This window comes from Streptopelia decaocto, assembly GCF_964273445.1.
Source record: "Streptopelia decaocto genome assembly, chromosome: 1".
Lineage (NCBI taxonomy): Eukaryota > Metazoa > Chordata > Aves > Columbiformes > Columbidae > Streptopelia > Streptopelia decaocto.
Window position 1 is genome coordinate 192,963,353 of NC_138663.1, and position 22,038 is coordinate 192,985,390.

A 22,038-nucleotide genomic window follows, 5' to 3' on the forward strand; every position below is an offset into this window, starting at 1 on the left:
TGCACAAGTATCGTGCATTTATTTTGCAATGTTTATTTGTTAGAGCAACAATAAGTCACGAGCTTTTAAAATCCCACACAGCTAGGCTCTTCTATTTACTAGTTAAGCTAATCTCCAGAGGTGGTATAAACCTGATGTTTCCTTGAAAGAAGCACAATAAGGATTTCCCCATTAGCGAGAACTTTACCTTCACGCAAATCCTATATATTAGTGAGGCCAAATCACCTGAAATACAAAGTAATTACTGAATAAAAATGCAACACATCAGCCAGCCCTTGCCTTAGTGCTTCAGACTGCTCATGGGTTCTCCCTTCGAGTCACTCTTACTCTTGGTTATGAGACACTTGTGTGGTAATGTGACCCATACATGTTGGTCCCTTAAATCTTGATTCATAATGGATCTGATTAAATATAGTGCTTGCTCTTTAACAGATTTCAATATCAAGCTAGAGCTGACTTACAGGTATGTCCATTTTGTGATTACAAGAACAGTCCTTTTTTCCAGTTGCCCGGTTTTATCCTTACCTCCTGTTCCACTGACAGCAGCAGAGCAGTAGAATAGAAGTGTCTTAGAAATCATTGAACTTTACAAGGCCACTGAGGCATAACATAATGTATTGATAAACTCCTACCGTTTCTAATAGACGAATGTTAAATTTTATATACCAGGCTTGGGCTATATTTCAATCAATTTCAATCAAAACAGATGATACATTAGAAAAACTTTTGCTTTGGGGTAGTAGAGATTTTTGTTACTGGGAATTTTTAAAGCTGGTTTTGACTAACCTTTGGCTACACTACTAATGTATTTTTGGGTGAAAGCTGGTTCATAAATTCCAAGGTACTAATCAGTTTTATCAGCTATAAGTACTATACAAAACGTAAGTACTTGTATTTATATGCCATATTTATATAGAGAGATTTTGTAAAAGGCTAACAGAAATGCTGTGTCTGCAAAATGAAGTATTAAATTTATTTTGCAATGGGGATAAACCTAAGCAAGCTTGTGAGACAAGGCTTTTAATGAGGTAGAGATAATACTCATGTTTATGTGCATTTCTGCTGTTTTGATGCACATCTTGCCATCTGGTAAACACATGAGCTGAAATAATGCAGATGAACTATAATCCTCTCTCAGTGCTCAGAGATCGCGCTTCCTGAGCTGGACACGATGCTGCCTCAGAAATACCCACCCAAGCCACTGTTGCTCTCTTCCCCACTTTCCCAGAGATGTGTTCGCTTCCTAAGCCTTTTTACCTGCCTGACATTTTGTATCTGCTGCTTTCTCCTCTGCCTCCCCCCATATCACGTTCCTGAGTTTCATGGTACCAGTTTTCCCTTTCACACACCGTGGTTTCTGTCAGAGCAGTAACAGGTACTGTGAGAACGAGCACAGCGCAGGGGAAGAGCTCATGGGGAGGCTGCTTCAGTTTTGCCTTTCAAACCAGAAGCCGTCACTGCTGCGGAGCCCAATAAAGCCAGAATCTCCCTGAAAATGGGTGCCCCCAGGTGACACACAGCTGGGGCTGGCTGTGTTCCCAGAGGCTATGCCATTACTTTCACATGGTCAGTTTCAAAATAAAGCAAACCAGAATGTTAGATGCACAGGTATCTTCACATTGTAAACTGCTTTATGTTTGTTACCCTAATGTCTTGCACACCAAGCACATGGAGACAATGAAGTATCTCCTGAAACTTTATTTTTAACTACATGGAGGCTTCATGTGGGATGGGTATGATTGCCAGAAGGGATGATATTCATCCCCCTGCCACCCACCTAAACTAAAACATGCTGTTCAAATACAAGCTTCACCTATGTTGCTGCTTTGCTACAAATTCCTTCAGATGTCTGCTTGTTTTTGCTTGAATGTGTGCAGTTGGGCTCTCTATGTCAGAAGTCAAAGAAAACTTTGCTAACTTTCTTAAAAAAAAAAAAGGACACCATTTGTTTGTACTAAGAAATGCAGTTCACCAAGAAAATAACTGCTACTTCTTGCATGTAGGTCAGACAGCTTTGAAAAGGGGCACTGTGCAGATGCTCAGTTATGAAAACGAGGGTAAATTTTTGTAGATGCACTCAACAGAGCAGCCTGTTGTCCACTGGCTTCACTCTTAAAAGCCAGGGGAGCACAGGGAGCTGCCCAAGCAGAGCCTGACTAGTGGCATTCACAGCCTTTAATGATAGGAGAGAAACTATTTTTGTCATACTTATTTCTGAAGAAGGAGCTGTGTTTCTGAGAAAGCTGGGAGTCAGAAAAATTTGTAGTGAATTCGTACTTTGTGCCATTGCAGTAACTTTAAGAAATATTATGTGACAGCAATTTTTTTTTTTCTGTAATAGGATTATGAAAAAACCCTCAGTGTTGAGTAGCAATTGGCTTTATTGTGGGTGTGTCATGGATTAACTTTCTATTGAACAGACTGTGGTGAAGTGTTACCAGCATGTTGCTTTTCCAGAGGCATTTCAGACTGCAGAGGTGTGTGCACCACAGCCTCTTGGCTGCAGTGACAGGCGCTGTGCAGCAGCACGACACTGCAGTGCCTGCTCGCAGTATGAATGGGACACTTGGCAGAGGAAACATGGGCTCTTGTGCACAGCCTGACGGCTGTAGGTGGAAGGGAATATACCACAGCTGTCAGCATCTCCTCCCCCAGGATGAGAAATCGAACATTTCTAGAAATGCTGTTGCATGAAGTCCAAGGTACTGCTGCCGTTAAAAACTAATCTGTACTTTTCATTAAAAATGGTGTTGCTCTCCGCTCATGGTGCACAGCTGATCCCTTGCTGTACCACACAACTGCCCTCACCCCTCTGCCCGCACCCCTCAGCACCAGAGGAAGAGGGACCATCTCTGGCGGTTGTGTTTGTCGCTCCCGCGGTGGGCAGCGAGGTGGGAAGCTGGGCAGCAGGGTTTGGGTTGCACAAACCCCTCGCCAGCCGGTGTCAGTGGTGCTGCTGCTCTGGGTCTGCTCATATTCTGCAGCCTCCATAGATGAGCGTACAGCAAAAACTAGTGGCAGCTCATGCCACTACTCAGCAAAACACGTAGGATTTATTAGATCTCCCTCATGTGCCCTAGTCGAGGTAGTTACGGCTGTTTCCATAATCCCAGCAAGATGAATGGGTGTTTATAGTTTCAGAGCATATAAGAGCCTTTTTCCCTTGCTGCTCTCATGTTCCCCCATGCGAGTTCATGTTTAGTCATGGCTGCAGACCTGCACCTTCATGTAATGACTGGCTAGTAAATGAAAACTAGTATCTCAGTCTCTTCTCAATCTTCCTGCATGATGTGAATTTTCCAACCTATCTTAAGTGATACTACAGAGAAGAAAATAATCTCTTTACCAGGATATTTTTCTGTGTTTTGTGGCTTCTAATGTATTCCAGGGACAACCTCATTGAAGGAAAAGATTTTCCTGGCACAACAAAAATTTTCTCAAATCAGCTGCAGCTGCCAGATAGCTTCAGCTTTGAATTGTTTGCATTTATTGAGCCTGGACTTGGTTCAAGGAGGCATTTCATGTCTGCCTTGTGTCAACAGTTTGTGAGCCTTGAAGCAACTCCAATGAACCCCCCCTCCCCTCATGCAAATTAAAGGCAAGGCTGCAGCAGCTGCAACCAGAAAGTTAGAAGCTGGAAAATGTCACACCACAGTTGAAGTGAAACTGATATAAATCCATGATGTAATGACCTCTTAAAAAAATCCAAACAAATGCAAACTAGATTTAATACTCAACCTTTTCCACATGAGTAATGTGGAGAGGATATTTTGAAGGTTAACAAATGTTTGTGTAGCTAATAGTTCTTGATGTTAAGCATTAACAAACAGTTGTTCACTAACAAATTACTATCAAACAGTTGCTCACACTAAAGCATAAATGCAGCTTTTAAGAGACGCCTAACCGATGATCTGGATCAGGAAGCAAATTGGCTGAGCTAAAAAGTCTGTCACATAAGAGGGTGAGGATTAAAAAAGGAAAATGGGCTTCTGAGTTAAGATACCATGAGGTTGCCTGTAACCACAGGAAACCTTCTGCACTTGTTGCAGAATGACAAGGAGGCCACCAACATACATAATCTATTGATCCACTGGAGTTTTGCAGTTCTGCATCACTTTCCTCTCAGTTATCCAATGTATGTAAAACTAAGGCATCTGTTGGCGAAAATGACTGTGTTCCATTTACCTGACCTTCGCCTGTGACTCCCAGGAATTCCCAGAACATGCTCTAGTTACTTGAAAACCTCAAACTGACTCCATAATTCATGCCTACAGGACAAGAGAGTTGCAACAAAAAGTGAGATATTTTTCTCCACATCATGCAAATAAATTCATGTGCTCTAGTAACTAATTTGTTGCAGGCAAATTTGTAGAATATAAGTGTGTTGGCAGACAGATGAGTTTTGCTGGAGGGCAGTGATTAACCAGTGCTTTAGCTGGTATGTCTTCTGGGTATTTACTAAATATTAAGGGCTGTGCAATTTGGGATTTTTTTGTTGTTGGGGCTTTTTACTGCCTTTCACTGTGGAGACTTTGCTTTCCACGCTGCAGAGTCTGAAGGTCCAACTTGACCCTGTCTGGTGTGGGGGTGTGTGTGCAGAAAAGAACCATAATTTAGTAGTGAAACCATAAGAGGTTAGATTGCTGCAGCATTATTCTAACGCAGTGTTTCTCCAGTTTTGTGGTAGTGCTTCCCTTTTGAGCCCTTCTGTCTTTGATTAACTATTTCCCTTTTCTCTGAGGGTGCGAAGTTCTTCCACATTAGGAGGAAGGAAAAGTGGATGTAATTGCTGCAACTTACTTACAATCTCCAGGGAACAGGTAACTGTTTAATTGCTGGCAGCATCTATGCAATTAGCTGTTGTCTGAGCAGTATAAACACTTAATGACCTTTGAAGCCTCCTCTGAGAAACCCCTTGAGATAGAAGCATCACAATTTGAGGAAACACAGATCTAAAGACAAGTAGAATGATGGAAAAGCATCTGCACAAGAAACACTCTTGTAAACTTAAATCTGACATTGTGATAGGAATTGTTTATTGGTTTCTGGCATTCTTAAGGTGGTTTTAGGCTTCTTAAGAAACTATACAGATTGCACTATAAACATAGTATACTAGACTGAGTCATAAGGAGCAGTCAATAATTATGCACCAAGACAAAGACTTGTCATATGATTTTTATTCTCCATTGACCTTGTTCATTCTGTTTAGCTCAGTCTTTGCATTCTTCATCCAATGACACTCCAAAGGAGCATGTCTGTGTAGTGTAGGGACTTTCTCCACTATGAAGTAAGCCCGATTTTGAGATTCTTGATGTAGCAAATACGTTGCTGCATATGGCATTTATTTTTTGTAACGATATTGCAGTCATGATCCTTCTGCTATAAACGGCATTCTCTGCTGTGCGTTCAGCGATTTATCAGCTTTGGTGATTGATGTTTGTGCAAGGTATACCTGGTTATTCCTGATTATCATTCACTCAGCTGAGTCAGCTTTCAGTCCCATTTTCTTGAAATGCAAGTTCTTGTGTGTCTAGGGTTTGTTGTTAGGGCTTGCCATCAAGTTCCTGCAAGCTGCAAAGACGGAACACTGCACTTTTGCAGGTGATTGTCTGTTACATAGGGAAAAATGAGTGACACTAATTGTATAGCTGGATATAACACTAGTTAGATTTAACACGTTTGGATTGGCTGAGACTCACCTCAATGACCTCTATAGCACCTAGAAGTTAAGGCCTACCCTGCTTACTCATCTGCAGTGTACCTGAGATGAACCCTACCCTTCATACTTTTTTTTTTTAAATGAGGAATCTCCTCTACTAACTTGGAAAAGATTTTTGTCCTTTCAACTGTACAGAATACAGCTTTGTCACAAGGAACAGTTAAGCAGTTCATGATGAAGGAAATCTAATACAGAATTATTGGAACTCAAAATGTGGGTTTTTTTCAAATTGGTATTTTCTGTGCAATTAGACTTAGTCCACATCAGAAAAGCTCAATGCAGTTTTAAAATATTCTAGCATGCTTCTTCTCAACACTTTGGTACCCTCAGCCATTTGGCAAGCTTAAAAATAGCAAACTCATAGAAAATTGTTTAATGAAAATCAAACTGAGCAAACGTTTCCTTGCTGTGGTGTATAAACAGCCAAAGATGTAACAGCCAAGCACGCTGCTTGGAGTTGAGATATGCAATATAAAGAAAGGGTCTCCCAGCCTAAGAAAATATCCTTGTAACTAAGTGCTGATTTGGCACATGTACAGCAGCTATGCGATTTTTATATGAGTATTGAGAGTATAAGACACTCCTTAAAAATATCTACAACCAGTAGTCTGCTATAGTAATAGCTAGCTAGCGTGTCTTAGAATTGCATCATCTTCTAAAATTTACTGTGAATAAGCAAGGATAAAATGTTCTGCTCTAAGAAAAAAAAAGATACGCTGGAATTTGCAACCAATACTTACACGAACTAAAGAAGTTCTTAATATGAATTGTCATCTCTAATGATATGAGAGACTGGACAAAACTTTCCATCTCATAACTGAAATAACTGTAAGTACAGAAAGAGGGTAAGTCAATGTGTTTGCTGCTGTGGTGCAGTTTCCGGAGGCGGTGAAACGATGACGTGAGACCAATACTGTAACACAACTCTTTATATATTCTTCATTCTGATGACGGCTTGTTCTGACTTACCAGCAACTTCATTTCTTGCTTATCTATGCTGGAATTTACGCTTTCCGCCTCTTTCTCTTGCTCGGGCACACAAGTGCAGCCCACTGGGATAGTGACATAATCTTCCGTGTAGACGTAGCGGCCGCCAGCGCAGGAGGAGGTGCGGCGCAGGATGACGGCGGGCATGTACACCGGGGTGCTGCGGAAGTGGAAGTTCTCCTCGCCAAAGATCCCCATGAGGCAGCCTTTGCACAGGCAGTATGCTTCAGGAATGTACTTCGGATATCTTGTGGGATCATATGAAATTCTACAGGGAAGTAAATAATAAAGATGCATTAATATATCTAAAAATACAAATATTCATCTAGAAAATATTATTATAATGTGATTTGACCGTAAACAGTTATATAATGTAGGCCCACTGATGAATGGGGTGGGTGCCCTGGTGGCAGAAGATACAGAGAAGGCAGAATTACTGAATGCCTTCTTTGTCTCTGTCTGCTCTGCCGGAGGCTGTCCTGGGGAGCCCTGTACCCCTGAGACCCGGATGAAGCCAGGTCAATGGAGGAGTTTGCTTTAGTTGATGAGGACTGGGTTAGGGAGCAATTAAATAGCCTGGACATCCATAAATCCATGGGTCCAGATGGGATGCATCCACGAGTGCTGAGGGAGCTGGCTGAAGTCATTGCTAGACTGCTCTCCATCATCTTTGCCAAGTCTTGGGAAACGGGAGAGGTGCCCGAGGACTGGAGGAACGCAAATGTTACTCCAGTCTTCAAAAAGGGCAAGAAGGAGGACCCGGGTAATTATAGACCGGTCAGCCTCACCTCTGTCCCTGGGAAAGTAATGGAACAGCTTGTCCTTGGTGCCATCTCAAGGCATATCAAGGAGAAGGGGGTTATTAGGGGCAGTCAGCATGGCTTTACCAAGGGTACGTCATGCTTGACCAACCTCATAGCCTTTTATGAGAATGTAACAAGGTGGATGGATGATGGCAGAGCGGTGGATGTGGTCTACCTTGACTTCAGTAAAGCCTTTGACACAGTCTCCCACAGCATCCTCACAGCTAAATTGAGGAGGTGTGGTCTAGACAACAGAGTAGTGAGGTGGGTTGCAAACTGGCTTAAGGAGAGAAGCCAGAGAGTGGTAGTCAATGGTGCGGAGTCTAGTTGGAGGCCAGTATCTAGTGGAGTGCCTCAGGGGTCAGTACTGGGGCCAATATTATTCAATATATTCATTAACGATTTGGATGAGGGAATAGCGTGTACTATCAGCAAGTTTGCTGATGACACTAAGCTGGGAGGAGTGGCTGACACGCCGGAGGGCTGTGCTGCCATCCAGAGACCTGGACAGGCTGGAGAGTTGGGCGGGGAATAAACTGATGAAATTTAACAAGGGCAAGTGTAGAGTCCTGCATCTGGGCAGGAACAACCCCAGGTTCCAGTATAGGTTGGGAAATTACATATTAGAGAGCAGTGTAGGGGAAAGGGACCTGGGGGTCCTGGTGGACAGCAGGATGACCACGAGCCAGCACTGTGCCCTTGTGGCCAGGAAGGCCAATGGCATCCTGGGGTGTATTAGAAGGGGGGTGGTTAGTAGGTCGAGAGAGGTTCTCCTTCCCCTCTACTCTGCCCTCGTGAGACCACATCTGGAATATTGTGTCCAGTTCTGGGCCCCTCAGTTCAAGAAGGACAGGGAACTGCTGGAGAGGGTCCAGTGTAGGGCAACAAAGATGATTAAGGGAGTGGGGCACCTCCCTTATGAAGAAAGGCTGAGGGAGCTGGGTCTCTTTAGTTTGGAGAAGAGGAGACTGAGGGGTGACCTTATTAATATTTATAAATATATAAAGGGTGAGTGTCACGAAGATGGAGCCAGGCTCTTCTCAGTGACAACCAATGGTAGGACAAGGGGTAATGGGATCAAGCTGGAACACAAGAGGTTCCACTTAAATTTGAGAAAAAACTTCTTCTCAGTGAGGGTGACAGACACTGGAACAGGCTGCCCAGGGAGGTTGTGGAGTCTCCTTCTCTGGAGACATTCGAACCCCACCTGGACATGTTCCTGTGCAACCTCACCTAGGTGTTCCTGCTCCAGCAGGGGGATTGGACTAGATGATCTTTTGAGGTCCCTTCCAATCCCAAACATACTGTGATACTGTGATAATGTTTGTTTTCTTCGCCAGTAAAAACAGCTGTAGCTGTTGCTGCCTGGCTTCTTATTTGTAAAGAAAAAACATGAAGAGCTTATAGAACTGATCAGGTCCTACAGTACAAGCTGGAGTATGAAGTGACTGGCTTTCTGAAATGTGAGATTCAGGGGTTTAAGCAGAGTAAATTTTGCTTTTTGAACTGAATGGATAAACAGAGCATTTAAAAGGACACTTGAGCGTTTCCAAACTTTTGATCTGCCTTAAGTTCTTAAAAAAAATGGTATAAATCCTTATTAACATTACTATTGTTAAAGTTATGGCATGATGTTTTAAAAATTTATATTTTAAATATAATTTAATTGTACTATTATTTCTGCAATAGTTTTTGCTCCCTAGTATACTTGGGGTTATAAAGGTACCTTCCTCTTGAAAGCAAAACATTGTTTTGCTTTCTGTAATTCACCTCCACTGTTTCTTCCCATAACGAGAGCAGCGTAACATTTCCATTGCCCACACTGAGATAAACTGCAAACTTAATGTTTTTTCCTGCCCTCTCCTGCTACATTTTGAAGTAAAGCATTGCCTCATTATTATCTTACAGTTTATTGTTTGAGCCTTTCTTTTTACTTATTAATGCCCTGCTTCTGGAAATTCCCGATGAGCAGGAGCTGGAAAGCTTGTAACCTAAGTACAGCTTGGACCAACAAAGCCCAAGTTCCAGCGTTCCTCTCTGGATGCTGGAGGCAGAAACAAAGATGTGATACTGTGGTCTCAAGTCACACAGATCACAGTATCACAGTATCACAGTATGTTTGGGATTGGAAGGGACCTCAAAAGATCATCTAGTCCAATCCCCCTGCTGGAGCAGGAACACCTAGGTGAGGTCGCACAGGAACATGTCCAGGCGGGTTTTGAATGTCTCCAGAGAAGGAGACTCCACCACTTCCCTGGGCAGCCTGTTCCAGTGCTCTGTCACCCTCACTGAGAAGAAGTTTCTTCTCAAATTTAAGTGGAACCTCTTGTGTTCCAGCTTGATCCCATTACCCCTTGTCCTATCATTGTTTGCCACCGAGAAGAGCCTGGCTCCATCCCCATGGCACTCACCCTTTATATATTTATAAACATTAATAAGGTCACCCCTCAGTCTCCTCTTCTCCAAACTAAAGAGACCCAGCTCCCTCAGCCTTTCTTCATAAGGGAGGTGCTCCACTCCCTTAATCATCTTGGTTGCCCTACGCTGGACCCTCTCCAGCAGTTCCCTGTCCTTCTTGAACTGAGGGGCCCAGAACTGGACACAATATTCCAGGTGTGGTCTCACCAGGGTGGAGTAGAGGGGAAGGAGGACCTCTCTCGATCTACTAACCACCCCCCTTCTAATACACCCCAGGATGCCATTGGCCTTCCTGGCCACAAGGGCACAGTGCTGGCTCATGGTCATCCTGTTGTCCACCAGGACCCCCAGGTCCCTTTCCCCTACACTGCTCTCTAATATGTAATCTCCCAACCTATACTGGAACCTGGGGTTGTTCCTGCCCAGATGCAGGACTCTACACTTGCCCTTGTTAAATTTCATTAGATTATTCCCCGCCCAACTCTCCAGCCTGTCCAGGTCTCGCTGGATGGCAGCACAGCCCTCCGGCGTGTCAGCCACTCCTCCCAGCTTGGTGTCATCAGCAAACTTGCTGATAGTACACTCAATTCCCTCGTCCAAATCGTTAATGAATATATTGAATAATATTGGCCCCAGCACTGACCCCTGAGGCACTCCACTAGATACTGGCCTCCAACTAGACTCCGCACCATTGACTACCACTCTCTGGCTTCTCTCCCTAAGCCAGTTTGCAACCCATCTCACTACTCTATTGTCTAGACCACACCTCCTCAACTTAGCTGTGAGGATGCTGTGGGAGACTGTGTCAAAGGCTGTACTGAAGTCAAGGTAGACCACATCCACCGCTCTGCCATCATCCATCCACCTTGTTACATTCTCATAAAAGGCTATGAGGTTGGTCAAGCATGACCTACCCTTGGTAAAGCCATGCTGACTGCCCCTAATAACCCTCTTATCCTTGATATGCCTTGAGATGGCACCAAGGACAAGCTGTTCCATTACTTTCCCAGGGACAGAGGTGAGGCTGACCGGTCTATAATTACCCGGGTCCTCCTTCTTGCCCTTTTTGAAGACTGGAGTGACATTTGCTTTCCTCCAATCCTCGGGCCTCCTGGCTGGCCTATTGCCATTGTTTTTAGCAAAGAGAGTAAAAGCTGATAAAGTCTGTTTTTTGAAATAAAAGACTAAGTACACAGCGGAGTACATGTACAGGAGTGTGTAGCCACACTGCTTACTGTGCTGGTGATGTACAGGGTGTTTCAAAAAGATGGACCCAATTTCAAATGGGTAGTGAATTCAAATTGGGTCCATCGTTTTGGAACACCCTGCATTTGTTGCTTAGTTCTTTATGTGCTTTTCCTGCTGATACAGGAAGCAATTGCTAGACATGGCTGTAACTTGTACATAAATGCAACTGCTTGTCATTATTCTAGAAAAGGTGTTTGCACCTCCAGAAAACGAGGATTTTAAAATATGTTTAACCTCCCATGCCAGCTGCCCTCTTGGTACCTGTAAGGTTCCCCCAGACCACCCCCTGCTCTCGCACTGTCACAGAACCAGCAGCGGTTGCCCTGCACAGCTGCAATGAGACGACTTCTCAGTCGAGCTGGAGAAGCTTGAGCCCAGCAGCACCGCCAGCCTCTCGGTGCCCCTTGCACAGAGCCCAGCCCCGCTCTGGGAGGATGCTGACCCCCAGAATGTTATCAGAGGCACTTACCCACCTGTCAGCTAACAGAAAATCCTCTTCTGCCCTTTGTCCCTGCTCCTTCTCTCACACAGCAGACAGTCACACCTACACATGGTGCACAGCAGAAATATCCCATAGGCTGCTGCTGGCACACGAGTGTGAGGATACACAGGTTCAGATCTATTTGCCTGAGCTTGCTCAGCCTGTTCTTAAAAACCTCCAGAGGAGCTCCCCAGCCTGCCGAGAGGCCCTGTATTTCACCACCTCTTTACTTGCTAAGTTTTCCTAACAGTGAAGTGCAGCATTTTTTTCTTGCAAACTAAATCCATCATTTCCCAATGTTTGGTCAGGAAATCACAGCAACTGAGGCTAAAAAACTGAGTAACAGCAGAGGATTTAGTATGGGAATGTTCAAGCCTCTAATGTTTACTGTGAAGTACTGTAAAACCAGTAAAAATTCTTGCACTGAGTTTTAAACCATCCTCTACGTGGGATCAGGATGGGACCATCACACAGTGCTGCAATCACATAAGAAAAATGAATAAATACCCGTCATCAATATAATTATTTATGGAGTGATGCAAACTGGATATACAATGCCTCCCTTCCCACAGCAGTTTTCAAAGTAACAAATTTTGAAAAATATAATGGACTTAAAGTGTGGACTAAATTGTGTTTCCCAGAACTCCACCAGAGTTTTCACCATGTCCCTGGGTATCAAAGCATTAGCCTTTTGTCTTTCAATGTGGTCTCTGAGATGAGTAGAGATGGAAGCTCTTATTCCAGCTGTGGCAGAGGCAGTGTCAGGCTGCCTCGAGCTGTGATTACGGAGTTAACTTCTAGTCAACACAAGCGGCACTTGCCAACACAGGCAGCCCAGCTCTCCCCCTCACCTCTGCCCCTGGGTTGGTGCTGATGTTCTTCTGGTCACAGGATGGACCAGTGAATTCATCCAACTGAAAAGTAACCTCATCAACAGCTGAATTTTGGTCCTTCAGCTGTTTTGCCACTTTTACACACAGAACCCTAGACAAACAAGCCAGGGTGAACAAACATCAGGGAGGCAGAAGGGACCTGTCCTTTCAGAAGTAACACCAGTTTATTATATGAAAACAAATCTGGAATCACAGCTTTAGGCAAAAACAAATTTGAGTATCCTGTCACCAAAGGGACTTTTGGTTTTTGCAATGGCCATATAATCTGGATTTGTTGTCTATTTAAGGAATCTGTTTTCCTCACAGAAAAATCTGACCATTTCTCTCACAGGCAGACGTGTGATGTTTCAGATAGTTTCTGCAAAGCTTCTCTGTCCCATTTATACTTGCTTACTTTCCCCAGGAAATACCTTCATGTTACAGGATCTCACACCAATGTGAAATAAAATGTCTGGTAGCCAGCAGAAGGGAAGAAAGTGGAATACAGACTTTTCTCCCATGATACATTTCCATTTCAAACTCAAGTGTGAATAATTTCAGTGGTGGATTGTTAAACACACCATATGTCAAGTCACTGGTATTTCCTCCACTGTATTATCTCTAGCACCTGGGTTACGATGTTACTGGAAAGCATTAACATGCTTCTGGATGTAAACACCAGAATTTTCACTAATAACAAGAGAACACTGTCACTGGAATTGTGAACTACAACAAGCTTCCCCTCCGGATTCCCATGTGGCAAAAAACAAGTATAAATGAGGGGCTTTTTAGAAGCATGGCGTGGTTTTCTATATCCTACAGAAAACTCTCCTGTATTGCTAAGTTTGCTGTAGATACCTCCACTCCATCATGTGATGGATAGAATCGGAGAAGATACAAACCCAAAGACAGATCCAAAATATGGATGTGGTTTTGCATCCAGACCAGAACTTTAAGGCTGAAGACTCTAAGTATTGCCTCCTGAAATTAAACACCCAACTCAAATATCATTAAACTTTGGAGCCATATCCAAGGTTCTGCATCTTCATCTCACCTCTGTTAAGAAGGCCACATAACTAAAGCCTCATTTTCATGTTTCTAGGGAACCCAGCCTGATCTGTGTCCGAAACGCTAACAAACACCAGTAACCTAGCTGGATAAATGCAGTTGTGTGACCTGCTTTCTCTGTTTTCATGTACTGAACATCATCACTCTGTGCATGTAATGACAACAGACTCAGCTGCTGTAGTTTGATGCATCCCCATTTCTCTAAGCACTACAGGTCATGTTATTATGACTTCTCCTAGAGCAGGGCAAACATGTTTTAACTTAACAAAACACATACTCCAAGTTCCTCCTGACTCTTTCCTGTAAGTAAAGAAAGAGGCACCTAACCGAGGTGGACACAACAGAAGCGTCTGGGAAGAGTGGGGGAGAACCAGAGAAGTGCAACTTTCCACTGGCACCCAAGTGTTCCCTGCACCCCTGTGACATTTGCTGTGGCCACTGCTGCAAACTGGACAGCCCAGGCATTTCGAGGAGGGTCGCCCTTGTCCTGTGACCGTGGGACACTGGTACATCAGGCCCAGCCAGCGCTCCTGGTCTACAAATGGCAGGAGCAGTGAGTGATGCTGGGCTGCGGTGTTTTGATCTGCTGGAACAAGACACAGGTTTGTACTGAGCTGGAACTGCTCATGAGGTGTGACTGGTTCTAAGCTGCTTTTCTTTACGACCCTACGAGCGCTTTGAGAGCTCACGGTGAAAAACAAACTTCCTGCCGTTTATGTACTAAGGTTGGAAACTCAAGAGAAAAGTTTCTGTGAGAAGTAAAACTCTTGCAAAGACTTCATCTGGCTTGTCCTGTACTGCTACTTTTGTATGTAGTATTTTAAACAATATTATCACTTCATAGTTTCCAAGCTTCTAAACCCAGTGGGTCAGATGCTGTGCTGGGGCAGGCAGATTGAGCTGACTCTTCAGAAAATCACTGTCAGCACTAGGCTAACAGCTGGATGCTATCAGAAGACTAATAAGCAGATCATCATCCCTTTACTTCGCACTCTGAAATACTTACGGGATTAAGAGCTAACAACATTTTTTTTCCCCTCTTGGCAAGGCATTTATTTCTCTATGGCAGATGTTCTTTTGTTCACATTATGCTTGGTTTGTTTTATATACAGGTAGTAAGTACAGTGCTTTCATAAAACAGCCTAGTGCTAACAGCGGTTTTCTGAAGAGTTGTACAAACATGTACTCAAAAAGGATGGCAGTTCTGCGTCCCCGTGTATTCTTTCCCTCTGCTGCATCTTCGGGATACGCTCACTGTGCCACATGATAATGATAAATCCTGGAAAATGTTTTTGATAAGGTACTTGAAAATCATTTGACTATTATTTAAAGGAAAGCCTCTCTTGTATTACTTTCTTTAAAAGCATTGCAGACAGGCTTGGCTTTTACCAGTAAAGACAGACTTGCCTGTAGTACTTTTATTAAGATTTTATGTAGATGAGCACTAAACCAAGGATGCTTATAAACTGAAACTGGTTTTTGAAAAGCAGGAAAAACAAGCTGGGTAATGTCTGAGAAAGGGACTGGCTAACATGGGATTTCATGTTCAGATGAATGCTGGTAATAAAATATCTCTCCTACTAAATGTTGATTCCTAGGAACTCTACAGGAAAAGAGTCTACAAAGGAATTCTATTAATAAAAAGATGCTGAGAAATGTTGCAGATTATTTCTCCATACTGTACAGCAGTAAATAATCTCCCACCAAAATCATTAACTCTATGCAGACTGTATGATGTTCTGGGGGTGTTGATTGACAGCTGGATGAACATGAACCAGCAGTGTGCCCAGGTGGCCAAAAAGGCCAACAGCATCCTGGCTTGTATCAGGAACAGTGTGGCCAGCAGGACCAGGGCAGTGATCGTTCCCCTGTACTTGGCACTGGTGAGGCTGCACCTCGAATCCTGTGTTCAGTTTTGGGCCCCTCATCATAAGAAGGACATTGAAATACTATACAGAGTGCAGAGGAGGGCGACGATTCTGCTGAGGGATCTAGACCACAAGTCTGATGAGGAACAGCTGAGGGAACTGGGGCTGTTCAGCCTGGAGAAAAGGAGGCTGAGGGGAGACCTTATCACTGTCTACAACTACCTGAAAGGAGGCTGTAGCATGGAGGGTGTTGGTCTCTTCTCCCAAGTAGCAAGCAATAGGACACAGGGAAATGGCCTCAAGTTGTGCCAGGGGAGGTTTAGATTGAATACTGGAAAATATTTCTTCACGGAAAGGGTTGTCAGGCATTGGAGCAGGCTGCCCTGGGAAGTGGTTGAGTCACCATCCCTGGAGGTGTTTAAAAGGTGTTTAGATGAGGTTCTTAGAGACATGGTTTAGTGATGGAGTTAGGTTATGGTTGGACTTGACGACCCTGAGGGTCTCTGCCAACTGAAATGATTCTATGATTCTATTCCAACCACACTGTGCTGTCGCCAGGGGTCCCTGGGTGGTAAGACAACCCCTAGCACTAATTCTTGTGATGCAACTGTGAGCCATAGCGATGGCCGAGGACCACAGCACGTGACGGTACCTCCTTGTAAGGGCAGGCTTTCTGGCTTTCTTGGCTGTCCATGTAATGCTACTAAAAATGACAAGCAACTCCTGGATCGATGTCACAAGCTGGCACACGGTTGGCCTGATGACTTCACAGCCTGATGACTTCAGAGCTGAGCTTCTGATGGCTCTGTATTTTTTAAACCTGGATAATTCTCAGATCAACTTCCTGAAGTACTGAGCAAATCCAGTACACTCAAGATTTCACTCAACTGACTCCAGGGAATTTTGCTGTCTCTTTATAGCTCTGTGGGGTGAAGAGCAATTTGGGTGACTAAGCCCTGTGCTCTGAGTTATATACTGATCTCCTGTGGCCATCACGGAGTTTCAGTAGCAGGCAGATGACCTAACATTTTTCCTCTAACTTCTGCCTCCAATACCAACTGCTGGTTGCTTCCAGCATCAGGATTGTGCCACAGATGGATCTGTGGTGCAATCCACATGCAACTCCTGTATCTGTAGGTTGTAGCAAGCCAAAAATGTTTTAAGTCTTGATTTTTGCATAACCAAACTGACGACCAAGTAATAGAAAATAAATAGTAAGCACAGAACAAAAACGAGGAAAGAAACCACACAAAGATCGCCTGTACTTTGAGCAAATCAAACCTAATTCTTCCACAGTAAATAGAATTACAAACTTGGATGTACATGATGCAGTAGAGTGAATGTTATACACACATCCCTAAGTAATACATGTGTTTCTTTCTCACAAATGCTTATATGCAAAAATTTCAGTTGACTTGAAGTGAACTGTCGTGTGAGCAGAAGAATTACAAGAAGTGTTAAACAGCTGGGAACAGGTGCCTAGGGAGATATGCAGGGGAAGGTAAGTAGAGCCAGACTTAATATCATTATTATTAATGCCCTGGAACAGGGAGTATAAACAGCATGTTAATGAAATCCGCAGATGGTAACAACGGGAACTGCTGCAACACCGATGAAGACAGAGAAACAGCACGAGATATCTCAGACATTAAATGCAGGTCCAAAAGGAAAAAGACCCTTTGTGTACAGAGAAGAAGTCAATCGCACTGTAACTCTTTAAGGGCAGAAAATAAGTTGGAGCACAGGATGTCTGTGAGACACACTGAAACAGGGCAGGAATTTTGATGCAAGTTCTAAATAGTCAAACTTGTGCTTTGAGGGGTGTCCCATCAGGGTGGACAAGAGGGAGCTGCCTACAGTGAATTAATTTCTGCGTGTTCGCTACTAGAACAATGCTGACGATTCAGGACGCAGTTCAGGAGACAGCAACAAATGAGTGAAGGGGAGCAATTTATGAGAAAACATTAAAATGCAAGTAGGTTTGTCAAGAAAGTTCTGTACTACAGAAGAGAGCTGTGTGTACTTTTTCAGTTTAACACCCCAGCCACAGAGAAGAAATTGTTGGGATCATACCACTGAAGTTGGTTAACCATTGACAAGATGTAATGTGCTGTTACTTGCAATCTTTAATGGAGAGACATATGTCCTTTTTAAAGATATGCAGTAGCTTTACTGGGATTTGGGAGCTTGCTTCCAGAGTAACCAGGTGGACACCAGAGATCGGACCAGTCTTCACAATGCTTTTATCTGGCTTCAAAATCTGTGAAGTAGCAGATTGTAATAGCAAATACACACTACTGTTCATAATGAGCATTTTTACATTTTACAGTTTCATTACACATCTTGCAATGTCTGTTGCTGTCTCACTGCACACTAATGATACAGTAAAAATGGGATTGAGAAAAAAGCTATAAATGAGATCTGTCAACTAGACAGCATACTCAGGTCTCTGTACCCAAGAGAAACCAAGTTTCCCCTAAATACAATTTTAGATTTTGCTTTTGATGGTGTAATATTTTTTTGCACTATCTTTTAAAATTTCTAGCTTGGAGATGTCATCAAGTTGCTCCTATGTGAATGGTTAGCGGTCTGTTTGAAAACATTTTCATGAAAAGTATAGTAGATTTATGGTTTCTTAATAAACTTTTTGTAAGACAGGCTCCAAACAGCAGCTGGTTCTCTGTTAAGAAGCCTATATAGAGCTCCAACTGAAAATAAATACCTGCCCAACAAGATGTGAGCATGGCAGTCACTGTTTTCAGACCAGAACAATTTTCTGATAGCACTATTATGTGGCAAAACCCACATTACAAATACCCGAACCTAATGGTAGGTGTTCCATTCATCATACTTGGTTTTTCTGCACGCTTAGGTAACTTAAAAAAAATCCTCAGTCTGCTTACAGAAAATGTATTACTAAAAATACTAATTCTAAAAATACTTTGTTTATGAAAGGCTTATTGAGCAAATAAACCATTTTTCTCTCAGTAGGATTACTTTTTAAACTGAAAGCGAGCAAAAAAACATGCCACAAAATGAATGTTTATTGGAGATCACTAACAAGGAGATATTTAAGTTTGCCAAATACACAGTAACTGCATCAAGGTATATACGAAGGATAGTGTCCAGAAAGTAAGAGAAAAGTCAGTTCCTTTTAAGTTTGTGCATGTTTTAGCTTCCTGTTGTCTGCAGTGTCTTAACAGAAAGCCGAGAACAGAGAACCCAACTCTGTCAGTCTCATTCAGACAAAACTACCAGAGGTCTTGATGGTGAGAATGTGATCACATGCTGGTTTTAGTGTTCTAGATCTGTGATTTCCAAGCTTTTCCAGAGTTCCCTGCAGAAGTGCAGACCCTTGTTTTGTGTATCAACCAGCCTAACAACAGATTTACTTTACCTAGTTACTTTTATGCCCCGTTAAAACCAGTCTGTCAGCCCGTGTTCTGCCCCAGGGGAGGCAGGTTTGCAAAGCATCAATTGAAAACGCAGATCTGGGAAGCGGCAGCACTCGTTGCTTGCCTCCGCTCCTACAGCAGCTTGACAGCAAGCCGTGTTGGCAGCGGGTCCGTGAAGGCACAGCTCTGTCGGTGTGCACCCAGAACACACGCTGTACTCTGATATATTTTAGAAACCGGCACAGTGGCTGGAATCACATCTCAGGAAAAACATCTGAGCCCCCTTGGGTCAGATACAAAGTCAGGAGAGACTTTCTTGGTGATGCTGATTTGCTGAGGGCCTTCTGAGTGAAGTTCACATGCAACAACTTGCAGAAGTGACTTTTTGAGTTGGGGTCTGTGCTCCCGGGCGGGGAGGGTTGTGAGCTCCATCTCACAGCTTTGCTCCACCGCATTCATTTTTCATGCCTCCTTCTGCCCATTAGACGCACTTCTCACACAAGCTGTTTTTACGTATCTACCTTACATCTGCCAGCTTACCCGTCTGCTCTCACACCTTTCCGCGGGCTGCTGCCCGGGTCCCTCAGGAGCGGCGCCTCCCGCACCGCTCGGGGCACCGCGCGGGAAAGGCGCGAAACTGCGGGCGGGTACCGCACAGCAGAACCGGCCCCTCATCCCGCCGGGACCTCGGCACCGCTTCGCCCCGTTCCCCCCGCGCCCTGGAGTCACCTGTAAGCCCACGGCGAGGCGCTCCGCAGGTTGACGGGGAGCCGGAACCTCTTGTCGGCGGCCGGCCGAGCCCCGGCCGGGCAGCTGGCGTTGTGCTGCCGGCCCGGCGGCTCGGGCTGCAGGGTGTGGTGGAAGGCGCTGAGCATGCCGGCCGCCAGCCGCCCGTACAGCTGCTCCAGCAGCTCCTCGGGCCGCTCGCCGCAGGTTCGGGTCCGCGCCGGCCGCTTGGGCGCCTTGCCGGCCTCCGGGCGGAGCGGGAGCAGCGCCGCGCACAGCAGCGCCGCCAGCGCCGCCCGCACCTGCAACGACGCTGCCGTCAGCGGGGCTGGGACCGGGCGCGCCCCCCCACACCCCGGAGCCCCCCGCCCGGGGATCGAGGTGCTCCCCCCGGGCAGCCCTGTCCGTCCCCGGCCCGCGGCCCCTTACCCTGCCTCGCTGCATGGCGGTCGGGCTGCTCGGGGAAGCCGAGGGGAGCGGCGGGGTGCGGAGCCGCGCCGTGCCACTGGCTCTCTCGGCGGAGGAGCTGTTGGAAAAGTGCCCCGCTCCTCACTGCATCTCCCCTGGCCTTGCATGCCAGGAACATTTTAGGCGCTCACAGAGCAGGCGAGCGCTCAGCGGCGGGATCCGGCCGGTCCCGCACTCGTACACGGACCCGCCACCCTGTCCCGCCGCCCACGGGGACAGCCCCACAGCACGGGCGGGCTCGGTCAGCCACCGGCCGCCCTCCTGCCCCGGGGACCGGTCGCAGCAATCCCGCGGGTCGCCCCGCCCGGTTGTCCCTGCAGCTCGGGGGGGTGTCACGGCCCCTCACGGGCTGCGCGGACCCCATCCCCTCCTCTGCTCTGCGAGGAGCCGGGCGCTCCCTTCCACAGCATCCGTGCCATGGAGATGAGCTGCGCTCTCCTCCAGCCTGCTGGACCTCTGAGCCCTGAGCTGGACCCACCAGGTCAGGGCATGAGATTGAGCCTGAGCCAGGATGGCTTGGGCCCAGTGGGAGCCCAGGTGTCAAGGCTCATTAGAAAAAATGTGGAGTTTTATGGCTGAAAATAGCAAAACTCTGGCCATATAACTGCAGCCGAGGAGGGGATTTCTGCAGTCCAGACCCTTTCAGTCACTTTGGAGCAACTGGCACTGTTCCTTGCAGGGGTTTGGGATCTCCAACATGCCCAGCTCCAGGTAGCACCTCTGGTTTGCTTCTCCAGAAACAGCCTGGCTGTGTAGATCCTCCAGCAGACACTGGGGTGGTTGAAGTCCCACAGGAGGACCAGGGCTGGCAAACACAAGGCTTCATGGAGCTCTCTGTAGACCTCATCCACTTGTTCCTCCTGCTGAGGTGAGCTACAGCAGACACCCACTACAATGTCACTCTCCTCTGGCTAAAAAGCCTGCTTCAGAAGGTGAGAAACTTGCATCATACGTTGTCTAAATGAGACTGAGGTGAGTTACCTCTAATGACTTCTCCATCCATTCTGTGCTGGTTTACCGGTACTTTTAACAGACACATAATACAATGTAGTCAGGGTCTCTGGCACAACTCACAAAAATAAGTATCTGTAGTACTCCAGGTCATGAAAGATGAGGTCCGCTGAAATGGTTTCCCTAAAAACAGCCTTTTAGGATTTATCACTTGAATCAAATATTGGCACCACAGATATAAAAAACAGCAGCCTCACAGTCCAGGCTGGAATTGAAACAGAATGACCTGGCATTCCTAATATGATGAAGTGACTTGATTTCATGGTTTCTGAAAAGTGATTGAGTCAAAGTGTGATTTTTAGTGTTGTTGGTACCTTATCTGTCACAGATCAGTTTCACTAATGAGCAGTATCTTAATCTTGAACTGTGTGGGATTTAAATCATGTTTTTACTCTGAGGAAGGACTTAGTTTCAAGTTGAATTCAAAACTCTCTTTTGCAGTTTTATTCTCAGGTGACAGATGGGAGCAAGGCAGCTGTCCATTTAGCCCAGTCCAGTCTAACCCCGAGCTCTATGCTCATGTGTTGTGTCACTTCAACACCTTTGAGTGATATGTGTGGCAACATGACTAATATTTATCATGACAGATCTTTTTATATTACTCTTCCTGTATCACACTTTCTGAGTAGTGTGAGGATGTCACACTTTGCTTTGCAAAACGTGACCTTCATGCACTACCTTGATATACATTGACATTTCTTGGAGAGGTCTGCCTCAAAAAATCAGAGCAGAAGGAGAGCAAACAACAGCACAAACATTAAATTGCCAGTGAGTTTAAGGCTTTGAGTCTTTTCTAGGCAATATCCCAATTGTGTACATTAGTTTGATTGTATTGCCTGGTTAGCAATCTCACTGATTCAAATAATAATAAGAAGAATAACAGAAGGGCAGCAAATGATATTCCACTACATGGGAATTGAAATAGCACTATGCTGGCTCTCATGGCATAGTTTACCCCAGAGACATCTGAATCA

General features: G+C 45.1%; 1 protein-coding gene across 1 annotated transcript; it reads right to left on the reverse strand.

Annotated features, from left to right (window-relative positions):
- Nucleotides 1-136: 136 nt before the first annotated feature.
- IL17D (interleukin 17D) lies at nt 137-20,078 on the reverse strand. Its single transcript, XM_082076315.1, has 3 exons — nt 20,015-20,078; nt 19,589-19,887; nt 137-6,974 (listed from the first exon to the last, which is right to left on the reverse strand). The coding sequence occupies exons 1-3, from the start codon at nt 20,027-20,029 to the stop codon at nt 6,659-6,661; spliced, it is 630 nt and encodes a 209-aa protein (XP_081932441.1). The 5' UTR covers nt 20,030-20,078; the 3' UTR covers nt 137-6,658.
- Nucleotides 20,079-22,038: the final 1,960 nt, after the last annotated feature.